Source organism: Stylophora pistillata, chromosome 10 (assembly GCF_964205215.1).
Source record: "Stylophora pistillata chromosome 10, jaStyPist1.2, whole genome shotgun sequence".
In the NCBI taxonomy this organism is placed as follows: domain Eukaryota; kingdom Metazoa; phylum Cnidaria; class Anthozoa; order Scleractinia; family Pocilloporidae; genus Stylophora; species Stylophora pistillata.
The window spans coordinates 16,889,756-16,903,636 of NC_142528.1; the positions used below are offsets into that span (position 1 = coordinate 16,889,756).

Sequence of the window (13,881 nt, forward strand, 5' to 3'; positions counted from 1 at the left end):
AGATTTTTCCAGAAATTGATGCAAAAAAAGACAATCTACAGAAAACAAAAGTGTAAATTAGAACGAGTCTTTAAGTTTGTGGTCGTTCGCATTTATTTTTATAGACTTGCTACTGCCTCTTCGGTGAAATAACGCTGTCAAGGATTGTCCGCTACGGTGAGCTGTCACGTGTTTCGCCACATCGTTTGTCAGTTGATGATCAACTAGCTGTTGTTGAAATGTTATTGTTGGCTTCTGGGACGCGCTTCAGTGGCCGTTGCCGTTTTGAGGAGGGGAACGTCGACGAGAGGTCAAAGTAAGGGTGAATGTATAAACCGTCCGCCGGAACCGACAGATAAAAAAAATTAATTAAATAGAAAAAATGTTTTACCCGTTGTGGAAAAGTGACAGTTTGGATTTCGTTCCTATTCAGGAAACCTTAAAGATATTCTACACTTTTGTTTCGAACACGTTCAAGACCAGATACTCACTATGTCCATTGCAGAGGACTTTCCCTTTCAAATCAGACGAACAAACACAGCACTGGCCGTCCGGGTGAAAAACTGAGTACTGAAACACCTCGACCAATGGTATTCCACCTCGAATTTGACGATCCCTCGCGTAATGCAGGGCATCCAATATCCAACGCATTCCTTGCCACGTTTCGTCAAGTTCCTTTACAAGCAAAAAGAACAATTTCAAACCAAACTTCGTCACAGGCTTCTTTGCTGTCAAAGCTCATTGAACTAATGACGTGGGTAATCAATCAAATGTCGATTGGTTCCTTGCAGTAAATCCCATGATAGTCCCTTGAACCAATCATCGACAAAGTTTCACCTTATGTGACCAAGGCACCGTGCGCTTTCCCACGCCTGGCACACGCCTGCATTTCTATAGTACCTGCATTATCGACTTTCTTACGTAGTTGCAATTTTTTCTCTTTACATAAAACTTGTTAACTTACTCGCTGAAAATCCAACAGCTGCTCTTGTCGTGCTTTTGCTAACTGTAACTCAGGTGATGAAAACGCCTATTTGAAAAAAAAAAAAAAAGAAAGAAAGACAAAAATGGTATTGAAGATGTTCGTAAATAAAACATACGTGTGCGCCACGTGAGGAGTTTTCTGTAGCAGAAGTAGGATATTAGAACTGGTATTTTCTTCTAACACACCACAGGTAAATTTGCTAAGCGGAATAAACAAGATTAACGACAACTTGCAATTTTTTGATTAGATGGGTTGAAGGAAACGCCCAGTAATGGCAGAAGTAATAAAAAGAACTGCTCCTATAGACTGATTGACCCTTATCCAGACTACAGCGCAGTGTGAGGAAAACACTTTACACCCATTTCACTCAGCCAATTGGAAATAGCACTTACAGTTACTTTGAAAACACAAATAAAGTTTGTAGTCGTATGACATACAAAGAAGAGTAATACTCTTGTCTTTCAAGGAACACAACAAGCCACTTTACCTCTCTGAGTGACTGCTGGGAGATGACAGAGTCCATATCGAGAACGGACGAGAGACGAGAATAATGGCAAATAAACTCTTGCTGATACGTGTACATGTGAACTGAAACATAAACGGAACATGTCTTTAGCTAATGCCACGACATCAAGCGTTTTCCGTGGCCATATCTACATGTCGTCATTACAGCTACATGTGAACCATGCTTGTGTCACTACATGATTTCTTCTGGTGATCCATAGACGATATGTTAGCTACAGCAAGCTAATGAGGCCGAAACAGCTATTCATGGCTGGTAATGATACCTGGTAACGTTATAGCACACCATATAACAGTCAACCGACCATGATAACTAGTGCGTTCTTTCGCGGTCGGTGACGTCCATCTATTCCGTCCTAGTAACATTCGTTTCGAGTCTCTTAATAAAACGGAAAGGAAAAGGCTGTGTGTAATGGGATAAAAGGATCGCTACTGAGATATGTCTCCACCTCAGATTTTCCACACCAAAATGTTTTGATAAACACGTTGGAATAAGCGGTTCAAAAAAAGAAAAAAAACACATCTTTGGCAAATGTAATTCCTCCTATGCTACAGCCAAAGATGCCCGTCTTTACAAAATCTCAGAAATTCACCAGTTTACAACCCAAGTCTTGTACTTACTCATTTCAAAGGTCTGCACAGGTAGGGAGATATAGCCTTTGTGACGTGAAAGCGAATCCACTTGACCTGGAGCACTACAGACTTCCTCAGGGGGTGGGAATACAATGATAAACGAAACATTTTCGTCCAATTCAACAACCTCTCGGTCATATATTCTATGAAGTTTCGAAGCCTGGTAAGAAAGTACAGATCATGAGAGGCAAAATTAAAATGCTTCAAAACAAAATAGGACTACAATAGCATTGACTCGGAACGAATTGACCAACACGACTAGAGTTATCGATGGCGAAACTAAGAGGATGTCTTGAAAGGGTTATTGAGGATTCGAGTTCCCGCCGGTGAAGATAAAATAAATATATGACGGAATTCCATGAAAAATCCGGATCGTTGTCAGTGTCTGAACAACTGCGCACCTACCCCTCCCCTAACCCAACAGTATGCTAACTTATCATCAGTTGACTTTTGACCGTGAGGGTTGGAGTCATTGGGAGTCGGCCGTGGTTGATGGGAGACAAGACCAGAACCACGACTAACCAGCTCGTCCTGATTGAAGACAACTACTCCTTACTTTAGGTTCTGACAATAAAACCAGAGAAAACAGATTTGCAGAGATCTAAAAGAGTACCTCTTCACAAATGCCTACTTTCTCCATCAAAGTTTCGGCAGCTTTGGCCACCAGTACTTGAAATTCGTGTGCAGTCTTGGATGGCTCTGAGCCGTGAGTCCCCTCCTAAACACACAACCAGCAGTTCATGAGCCACATACAGAATTACAGACAGCTACACTGCTCGATAGCAACGCTGTGGTTCAACTGATTTACACAGATTTTCAAACCATGTGAATCAACACGAAACAAAGTCACTCATCTGCATGGCGCTGAGAACATGAATTGATATAGCAGGCCCTCGTTATTAGGCCTTTGGCACGAGCATTTCTGAGCCCGCAAGAGAATACGAGTCCTTGAGCAACGCTAGCCGACGAGAAATCTGCAAAGCGTCTAGTATTGTTGTTGCAAGACCCGACTCGACCCAGATCATCTCGCGGGCAGAGAAACGCGCTTCGTAGGACCCGCTCGCAGGCGAATTGACAGCATGAAATCCAGTACTAATTTTGATCGTTTACGTGTGGCGACAGACCAATTGAGCACATTCAAGAGGAAGAAAAAAGAAAAAGAAACTGTGACAATCTGAAATTCTATTCTGTTTGAAAAAATACTCAACAAAAGCTAAAAAATGGCAACTTTTGTCACAACCTCGACAGCAAAATTGTACGTTCTTATGAAAACGACAATGCACGAAACAAACAAGAGACAAAATTATTGTTTAAAAGTGTAAACAACTCACCCTTAGAGTGTCCAGTGTTTGAAGCCATTGCCACTCCTCTCTACAGTCGAAAACACAGTAAAATGAATGAACTATCTAACAAAGAGCGCCAATAATTTCATTACTGGCGCTTCGGGACGAGCATTTCTTCGCCTCAGGGAAAGTCTGAGTGCCAGACCCCGGCAAACCTCTCCCTGACTCGTCTCCAATCTTCCCGCGGGCGGTGAAACGCGCGCTCTGCAGCGCCAATAGAGAGATTTAGCACCGCGTTTAAGGGAAGAGTGAATGACAAGAGGTTACCACGTGACCATTTTTCCCTGCCATTTTCGCGTTTGCCAATTTCGCTTTGCCGTTCCTACGTGAAAAAAAAAAAAACCCTCTTTCGCGTTTACCGTATAAGTAAGAGTTTTCTTCACTTTTTCTCTCACAGAGTTGAAGTTAATTGCCGGTAAAAGGACACCAAAAACTTTGTAAGTAATACAAAGGCGCCTTCAAATCCCCCATGAGCTCATGCGAAGCTAAAGCAACAAGGTTCACGCTATTTTACGTGAAACGTGAAAGGGCAAGCTGACGTTTGCCGTTTCACGTAAACGCGGTGCTCAAGGGCCTGCCTGCAAGCAAAAAACACTTGCTCAGTTCACAAAACGACAACATGACCGATAGGAGAAATACGGCGTCTCGATACAATAATCGTCAAATGAGCGAGATTTCTAAAGTTTCCACTCACCTAGACACATTGGGGTTATCTCGTATTTTGACGTGCGGTAGAACGTTGGGGCAGTTCTCCTGAACCACAACATGAATAGCGTCTACAAAAGTTCTGAGCTTCAGATAACCGATGTACAAACCCCTACAAAGAAAACAAAATAAACATAAACGGTTGTATTTCACTGGGCCTTGAAATGTCATTTGTTCATTCATCCACGATCAAAAAAACAATTGAATGAAAAAACGAAAAGCAACTCGACATAACTCTTACCTTTCAAGGTTCTTTTTACTGTTTTCATAATAATGGATTTTCTCCTAAAAGAACAAGGAATCCAAAATTTGTCGTTAAAAAGTTAGACCTTAAAGTCGGTGAAGAGGCAGTATATCAAAATCACTTTAGAAACAACAATGCAATAACAAGGATGCCTAATCATCATTGAAACAGCCTCCTTTACTCTTTGACCCTCAAGAGTGACCAGCATCTAATTTCTCCTTACAATCTCACCCCTGAATCAAACATTAAGGTCAGGAGAATAAAGGAAATGATCACCAACTAGAGAGGCTATTCAAATTGTCTGCTAACCAGATTCCCCTTAAAGCACCTTACGAAACGCATAAAGAACAGTATGGAGAATATGCATGCTGGTGTTAGGGTGTAACTTGTACAGTATCTTTTGTCATGCAGACTTCTGTTCTTACCTGAATGGAGGAGACAAGCATCTCTGATGCAGTGAACAACTCATCCTGTAGCCCACCTTGCAGTGGAGGAGTCTGGATCCTCTTCTGAAGTTTACTGAACGATAACCACTTAAGAGACAGGATACGTGGCTTGAAGGAACTGCCATGCTGAATGACAGAGAAAAACAAAACAATACGAAGCAAGATATAGAATTTATTCCTCTCTAGGGAAAATGGGAATTAACTTACCCTGGACAGTGTTAAAAATATGAAGGCTTGTGGGGCCAGGTAAACCAGTGAAACAACTAATGTTTCCAAATGAATTATTACAGTGTTAAAAAGTCCCACAGGCGGAAGAACAAACCGCTTCTATACGAACGTTTCTTCGCCCGCAGGAACGCATGAGGCCTTGAACAAGGTGAGCTAGCTTTGATCATTATTAGTGCCAGATCTCCCGCAAACCTCTCCCCGGCTTGTTTCCAATCTTACTGCTGGCGGAGCAGCGGGCTTCCTACAGCGCTAATAATGATGACCTGCTCGAAGACTATATACAACAAGGGTACTGTGCCTGAACACACACATAAGCTAAAAATTGAGCTTTCCATTCTCTCTCTCTTTTTCTCGGCATCTTTCTTTATTTCGAACTGAACACTAGTTAGGAGTGCAAGTCAGATGATTAACTGTCGCTTACGGCTATTTGCCTTAATGGTTCTATACTTACAATTGCATGGTTGACGGCGACAATTACAGTGCTGCCGTTTCTATCTTTCACTGGTCTGTAATGTAGTCTGCCAAGATCTTGCTTGCCAAGGGCACCCTGAAAAATCAATTGGCCACCTTTCAATAACTCTGTATTGTTTGTAAATAAGGGATTAAAAACACCAGCCCGGGTCTCTCTAGCATGTCTTATTCCTTTGGCTGGGTTTGAGCTAAGGTCAGCCATTTCAAAAGGGACACAGTAGCTGCCAACTGTATGGTGGATATCCGTTTGTATGCTCTCCCTAAAAATATTTTTGGTCAAGTTAGGAACAACTACAGTTAAGTACAGAAAAAATCTCCTTGGAGTATGCCCGTTAACTTTGCTGTCCGTTACTAGGAATAAATTATTAATGACAGTCAGAGCTGACAATTACGACGAAGTTCCTTCGTCTGAAGAAAGTGTCACACGAGAATAAAACAAGGGCTAACACGCATGCTCACGAAAGGACGGGCTTATGTCTGGTACATTAGCTATTAATACTCGTTCACAAGAGGTTCAGGTAGTTAGGATTGATTCACCGAAGCTGTTGTGAAACACGCACACCATTCTACAGAAATCAACTAGAACATTTACTTGCAGAGTATCAGCAGCTTGAAGCAGTTTACATCTGAACAGCACTGAAGTTGATGAAGACTTTTTCTCTACTTCCTGTTTTAATTTTTTAACATCTTTCCAAGTGCAAGCCACCTAAAATGAAAGACAATTCATAATAATGAAGTTGCACTTCTTCAATTGAAACAAACTGACCCCCACCCCATTCTCCCTCTTCCGAACTAGCCCCACCCACCTCTCCCTTACAGATGTGGACTCTCTTCTAAGTTTCACTTTTAAAGAGAGCTTGCTTGCAGGCTAACGTCCATTTGGACAATCTTCTTCAACGCTAGAACTTTCGTCAATATGTAATAATTTGATAAACTTTTATGAATTCTAATATTATTATAAAGTAACAAGATAAGCAAGGGGAGCACCTTCATCAGCCAACAGAAATCTTGAAGGAATGTACTGGGATGGTTATCATCCACTTCAATAATTGGAATATTTTCGTCCAGGGTTACAAGAAGCTTCTCGTCATCAGTGAAGAGCAAAGAAGCCAGATATACCCCTCTGAGGAGAGAAAATAAGAAACCAAATTACCAGTCGGATTCATCAGTGTCTATCACTGGTGAGTTAGAGTAGTTTTTAATTGAGTAACAAAAGTGATCGGAGTCTTGCATTGGTTTTTGTTTCCTTCGCTCTGTGATTGGTCCAGAAATTCGCGCCATCCTCCCACCCAATCAGATGTAACAGTAAACTAATCAGTCGCCCGCGTTTTCCCGCGGTTTAGGCAGTTGAATTTTTTTACTTTTACTTGAGTTCTCATTGACTCTCAAAGGTATTTTTCTTTGTTCTGATTGACCTTTTGGGATTACTTTGGTTTTGGTTTTACGACACTCAATCGAAGAGTGCTCTAATACAAAGTTCCCACAACACAATATCAACATAACTCCTTATCACTACCTACGGAAAAGGGATAAATCATTATTTTTACCTTTTGAGATGTCTGGCAAATTTTGGGGCCGAGTGGAAGAGTAGATTTGTGTATTTTGTTAGACTCTTTTTCATTGCTGACTTACGACTTGTTCTCGGCGATGCACCAGCTTCGCATCCTGTAAAAGTGTACATTGGTAAGTCAACAAGCTGTTAGTATCATGAACATGTGGTGTTATTTGTCAATCTTTGCAGTAAAGCTTCTCTTTATCATTTCATTTTACCTGCTGAGTTGGTTTTTAGAGGAAATGAAAGAGCACAGATGCCTCATGTCGTACCTGTTTCGTTGCCATATGTGTTGCTCCGCGGTCTGTGCGAAAGTAATGGTCGCACTGGCGAGAATTCTTCATGGCTTTGCCACACTCGACTAAACAGATCATCTATGACATTGAGTCGCCCTTGGAAACGAGGTTTAGAGTCATCCACTTCGTGCCAAGCTGCAGAACAAACCACAGAAGTAAGAGACCTACAGAATATTTAAACCTTTATACCCTAACATCAACGTTTATATTCTCTATACTGTTCTCTATAAATTTCCTATGGCACTGACTAGGAAACTTTAGTTTGCAATCATTTCCCAATGTTTGATTCCGCGGTAATGACTTAGCGATACATTTGATGCTGGTCTCCCACAGGGGTTGTAGTTTTAATACAGACTGATACAGAACGTAGACTGCCATGTTTTTTTTTTCCCGGTTAATGGAGCAGATGAATATTCATTTCATCTGTTGGTATTCTTTGATTTGTATTGCGCTGTTGCTACTGTACTCGTTTTAGGACATTAGGAGACGATCAGCCTCATCTGAGATAACTTTGAAGATCTGGATTCTAGGTTTCAAATCTCGTTTGGACCTAAATTTCTCTTCAGGCCTTATTTGCACTGCTACATGAGTAGGTACGTATGATGCACGATCCTCGCAGTAGATAGCGCTATTTATGCAATGGCGAAAATCAGACCTGAAAAAAATCAGGCCTGTACGGGACTCGAACCACTGACCTCTGCGATACCAGTGCAGCGCTCTACCAATTGAGTTAACAAGCCAACTGGGAGCAGGCCGTTAAGTTGATTCGTAATAAACCCGTGAAAGTGATTAATGAGATACAATGAATATATGAAGATCATATATTTTGAACTGCGGTATTAGATACGTATGATGCACGATCCTTGCAGTAGATAGCACTATTTATGCAATAGCGAAAATCAGACCTGAAAAAAATCAGGCCTGTACGGGCCTGATTTTTTTCAGGTCTGATTTTCGCTATTGCATAAATAGCGCTATCTACTGCGAGGATCGTGCATCATACGTATCTAATACCGCATTTCGCTATTGGATAAATAGCGCTATCTACTGCGAGGATCGTGCATCATACGTATCTAATACCGCAGTTCAAAATATATGATCTTCATATATTCATTGTATCTCATTTATCACTTTCACGGGTTTAATACGAATCAACTTAACGGCCTGCTCCCAGTTGGCTTGTTAGCCCAATTGGTAGAGCGCTGCACTAGTATCGCAGAGGTCAGTGGTTCGAGTCCCGTACAGGCCTGATTTTTTTCAGGTCTGATTTTCGCCATTGCATAAATAGCGCTATCTACTGCGAGGATCGTGCATCATACGTATCTAATACCGCAGTTCAAAATATACGATCTTCATATATTCATTGTATCTCATTACATGAGTAGGGTTCACAGAGGCGGACCCAGGAATTTTTGATTGGGGGGGGGGTCCAAACTTTGGTTCAGAGAGGACTGTTGGACTCTTTTGAGGCAAATTACTCCCCCCCCCCCCCCCCACACCAGTCGCCGTTGCACGTTATAATTCCTTGGTCGCTTACCGTTTCATTAAAAAGATCAGTCAGTTAAAAAGTGATAGACGATCCTGTCTCAAAGTTGTAGGCGTCAGGTCTGATGGGGGGGTCCGGACCCCCCGAACCCTCCCCCTGGATCCGCCACTGGTTCATTACTGCGAGGGTCGCTTTCATACAGTTCATGAAACCGCAGTACACATATATGATTTTCATATATTCAAATTCTTTGATTTTTCACTTCGACGGGTTTAATACGAACCAATGTAATAACTAGCTCCCAGTCGGCATGTTAGCTCAGTTGGTAGAGGCCTGCACCGGTAACACAGAGGCCATGGCTTCAAATCCTGTACTGATTTTATTTCATTTTATTTTTTTTTTTTCAGGCCTCATTTCCACTTCTACACAAGTAGGGTTCATTACTGCGAGGATCGCTTTCAAACATTTAGCGGGAAGGAATGTTGGTCGGAAATTACGGCTGCTGGAACATTTTGGAAGATTCTTTTTTTGTCATTTCATCTTTTCCCTCTTCTTCTCGTCTCAGAATCTCGAGCTTTCCAAAGCAAAGTTTTAAATTTGTTCACTTGCTAACAATGACAATTCTTTAGCTAAACAAAAACAACATACTTGAAGGCATTGCACATGGAGGACTGGATTCCAGCCATTGACCAAAACCTTTGAGATTTCCACCGCAAACACGTACGTAGTATAACACAGACTACAAGTAAAAAATATCGGACTCAGATCAAAGTCGCATAACACCCGACATCAGATTGAACACTGAGGGCCGCGTTGTTTCAAAGCTGGGTTAGGATAACTCAGGGTTGGTGTGAAATCTGATTTCAGATGTGAAAGCTTTAAAAGAAAATACAGTATAATTATTTTTGTCTCTAAGTTGGTCACTGGATGCTCTAGAAAGAATTGGGAAAATTATCCCGAAAAGGCTTTAAGGAATAAAGGATACCCGGATTAAATTTTAACCTTGGGTTAGCGCCGATCGGTCTTCGAGCAACTGGGCCCCATTGATAAATGGTTACAAACTTAAAGTAGACTTCATAAAAGATATTTCAAAATTCGAAAAAGCTCTATCCTTGTCCAAACGGCTATTACGGCCTTCCACTCTTGATGGTTTACGATTAGTGCTACGTAGTATAATGCTGGATATATTTAATAAAACAAACCTTTTGCAAATTACATATTGTGTACTCTTGCGACCTGAGGTCATGGTGGACATATTCTCCTTCCATCACCTTGAAGTCTGGGAATTTGCTCCATTGAACTTAATAAGGAAAAAAAATTGTTGTACTTTCACAATTCCTTCTAACAACAAGACGATGATAAACTCATCTCTGTCTATGTAAACCAAGTCAGCTCTGGAATGCCAGTTAATAGGGGTAAAAATGCCAGCCAAACTCTGATCAGAGACATTTGAATGGCGACCATGGCTGGATCATGGACTAAGGAACCTGGTTTTATGTGCAGAGACTCGAGGCCTAAAAAGGGAGACCAGTTAAAAGCCTGTAGCAGCTTAAGAGGCGACCACTAATTACGGGTTTTCTATAAGTATAGCGTACCGACTTCATACTCACTTTTATACTTAGACACAATAACTTTATCATTGAGTGGTTCAATAAAACGAACAAGTAGTGAGTCTTCAGAAGCAACTGATATAGTAACACCGCTTGGCTTGTCTGGTGGTTCTGGCAAAAGAAAAATAAACTGTCTCTACCTCATTTACTTGGGAATCAGCTTAAAAAAATCAGCACTGACAAGCTTCAAGGAAACACTTTACCTTTGATGTTGGGATGGAGAACTTCAAATACCTGTTACAACTACATAGAGAGCAGAGGGGCTATAATAAACTATATTGGACTATATTAGAATATAGTTCTAAGGTTCACAATAATAACTCGGAAAGGTGTTTGTCTTATAAAGTGGATTTCAAAAGATGAGTGATGTGACTGCAAGTCAGTTAACAAGATGGATTGGTGCTGCAATTGTATAATGAACTTGACAAGACATAACAGGCACCATCTGTAAAAATACAGCCAAATCTGACTCCCCTCATCCCTATAACTATCATATAATAATTTGGATATATCAGCAAAGTTGAAATGATAAATTGGCCACTGTAACGATTACAAAAGCTGACGTTTCGAGCGTTAGCCCTTCGCTCCGACGAAGGGCTAACGCTCGAAACGTCAGCTTTTGTAATCGTTACGGTGGCCAATTTACCATTTCAACTTTGTTGATATATCCAAATTATTTCGTTACCCCCACCGACGCAGCCCCAAACAGTTTCTTTCGAAACCATCAGCCTTAATTTACCTATAACAATCACTCTGGATTTCAATGAAAAACTGTTCAAGTTGTCCATGTAAATGCATTGTAAAAAGTATTTCTTTACACTGCTGTCCATCATGTTGTGAACCTCATGAAAAACATGAATACTGTAAAGGTTTTTAGAGTTCAAATGATTATATTCTCAAGTTGTGACACCACCCACCAACTGGCTTGTTTCTACTACTAGATGTTGTAACAGTGATAATTGATGGCAGGAGGAAACAAAATTCCTCCTTGGCTTAAAGACACAGAATCATATTGAAAGATGATGCAGCAAATTGATTGAGTTGATGATAATTAAAAGCTAAAAATTTATTCAACAATCTCCTTGCTGATAATTACTAGGAATTGACCCAAGGAATTAGACTATGGACAGAAGAAGTGATATGATATCAACAAAAATGACGTTTTTCTTTTTTTATAGCATCTATTACCTATTTTTAAAAGCCCTTTCTTCATTTGTTCCAGTAAGTGTTTCCTCCACAACCACTCCTGAAAAAGCCTTTCATTTTCCTGAAGACATCACAAACTGATGATTAACTCTCTGGTCAACACTACGTGCCAAAAACACGCTCCGGGTAACCAGAAAAATAACTTTTCCAAATTACTCACCAAAACAGCTTCACAATTGTGCCCATGGGGATTTGGTTACTGTCAGAATTTGAGCAAATGCCCTTCTACCCCTCCCCTCCCCTGACCCAATATTAACCCAAACTTGCTGTCAGTTGACTGGCTTTTGGTCAAAGGAGGGGTCGCTGCACAGTTACTCAGATACTAAAATTGACCCTAGGGAGTTTCCAAGGGAAATTTCCTCTGCTGGTATGCTATACGAAAATGAATGACAGCAATGATTAGCTCAATTGGTAGAGCACCGGACTGTTGTGCGGGAGGTTGGGGGTTCAAGCCCCGGCCAGACCAACACTCAGGGCCTTAAAATAACTGAGGAGAATTTGCTAACTTTCTATAATATCAAGAAATGGATAGATATTCTAGTCTTCTCGGATAAGGACGAATAAACCGTAGGCCCTGTCTCCTGCAGGGTTAGGGGTAGAAGACGTTAATTTCCCATGCACAAGATTACTGTGGTGGATGTCCTCCTCTGAGGTGGGATGGGTGGGTTTACTGGGCCCGCAGTAATTGGCGCAAGCTGCTGGAGTGTCCCTGCCTGTCGGCGAATCTAATAAATTAATTTAAATTAAATGAAATGTGTATTACCTTTATTTCAGATGATGCAGTATAACTGACATGCACCACTGCCGTGGTGAGATCATCCACTCTAAGCTCTGCCTCCTTCAACAACATATTTATGTGCTTAGCGAGGTATGAACCCGGCACTGATGAAACAGAACAAACGCCATTCAGAAATATTTAATAGAAAACCTAACACAAATACATGCTTAACCATTCAACTCCCAAGATCTGATTGTTAATTCTCCCCTCTAAATGCTACACATTTCCTTGTTAATTAGTTACGAGAATTAGGTGTTAGATCAAGAGAACAACTTCCATCTGATGAGTTTGAGTATTCTCATTACCTTTTTGCTGGATAATGCAGGTATATTATGGGGAGAAGTTACATGTTGATCACTTCTGGGAGTTAAAGGTTTAACAGACACAAATGAAAGTTTGACTTTCACCTTTAACAAAATGTCCTTGCTATGAAAATTTGTCAAGGGACTCAAACCTCTTACTCCTAAGATCACATTAGTAATTCTCTTTGCTGCCTGTCATATGATTCTTATGATGTTAGTTTGGAGAATTTGGTATTGGATCAACTGATAATCCCCTGATTCTCATTTTTTCCTTATTCTCATTATTTGACTGTTTGATGTTGTTTTGTTATTGTAAGGAGAACTTCTGTCTCGGTCACTTGTGAGAGTTTAGGGGTTAATAAGATGTAATAATGATAGACTGTGTGCTATCTCAAGCTTCATTCACTTTCTGAGGCTAAGAATAATTTTTTATACACGCATGGCAAAATATAATTCTTAATAATTTGGGATTTTTGTTTTTAATTCTAAATATTTTGTGTATGATCCCACTTTTTAAAGTGTACTTTTCCCTGCAGAGTTCAACCTTCAGTTGATGATAATTATCTTAGCAAGGATGGCTAAGTGGTGAGTGTGCTTGCCTCCCACTTCCATGGCCAGGTTCAATTCCTGTACCTGGCATCAGAAGTTTGTTACAATATTCCTTGTCCTTGCTCCAACAGTTTTACCCTACATCCTCCACTCTTTCTCAATTAACAAATACCATAAGTCTAGATTCCCATTCAAACTGGAAATATGGATAAAAAGTCACCTTTCGGGAAAGTCGCTTAACTGGTTGTACTTGCAAACATGGGAGTTCATATCCAAGAAGTTTGCATGTTGATTGAGCTATGTTGTGTTTTCATCTGAGAAGAAGCATGTTTCGTTGTGAGCAAAATTCAAAGTGTAGAAAGGCATAATAGCAAATGTCTTCCATTTGATGGGGTGAACTCATCACCATGGGGGGTGAGTTTTGATGGGATAAACTTGCAATGGGGTAACCTACCTAACAACCAACCGAAAAGGACTAGTTTATTTGAAACACATGAACAGCTAGCCAAATACTTGAAAACTCCCTTACGAAAAAGTGCCTATTTT

At 40.7% G+C, this 13,881-nt stretch overlaps 1 protein-coding gene across 2 annotated transcripts in view; it reads right to left on the reverse strand.

The window, feature by feature from the left end:
• Positions 1-13,881, reverse strand: part of LOC111329691 (ankyrin repeat and fibronectin type-III domain-containing protein 1) — a 34,644-nt gene that overhangs the window by 3,241 nt on the left and 17,522 nt on the right. For both annotated transcript variants that reach the window (XM_022934456.2, XM_088736435.1), the window contains 19 exons: positions 12,470-12,588; positions 11,689-11,767; positions 10,501-10,611; positions 10,093-10,190; positions 9,539-9,629; positions 7,381-7,539; positions 7,104-7,221; positions 6,544-6,679; positions 6,149-6,262; positions 5,537-5,632; positions 4,837-4,983; positions 4,409-4,452; positions 4,157-4,279; positions 3,451-3,490; positions 2,733-2,837; positions 2,108-2,279; positions 1,452-1,552; positions 944-1,009; positions 471-654 (listed from right to left, as the gene is read on the reverse strand). In XM_022934456.2, the coding sequence (XP_022790191.2) occupies positions 471-654; positions 944-1,009; positions 1,452-1,552; positions 2,108-2,279; positions 2,733-2,837; positions 3,451-3,490; positions 4,157-4,279; positions 4,409-4,452; positions 4,837-4,983; positions 5,537-5,632; positions 6,149-6,262; positions 6,544-6,679; positions 7,104-7,221; positions 7,381-7,539; positions 9,539-9,629; positions 10,093-10,190; positions 10,501-10,611; positions 11,689-11,767; positions 12,470-12,588 (2,103 nt within the window). The remainder of the gene's footprint in view (positions 1-470; positions 655-943; positions 1,010-1,451; positions 1,553-2,107; positions 2,280-2,732; positions 2,838-3,450; positions 3,491-4,156; positions 4,280-4,408; positions 4,453-4,836; positions 4,984-5,536; positions 5,633-6,148; positions 6,263-6,543; positions 6,680-7,103; positions 7,222-7,380; positions 7,540-9,538; positions 9,630-10,092; positions 10,191-10,500; positions 10,612-11,688; positions 11,768-12,469; positions 12,589-13,881) is intronic.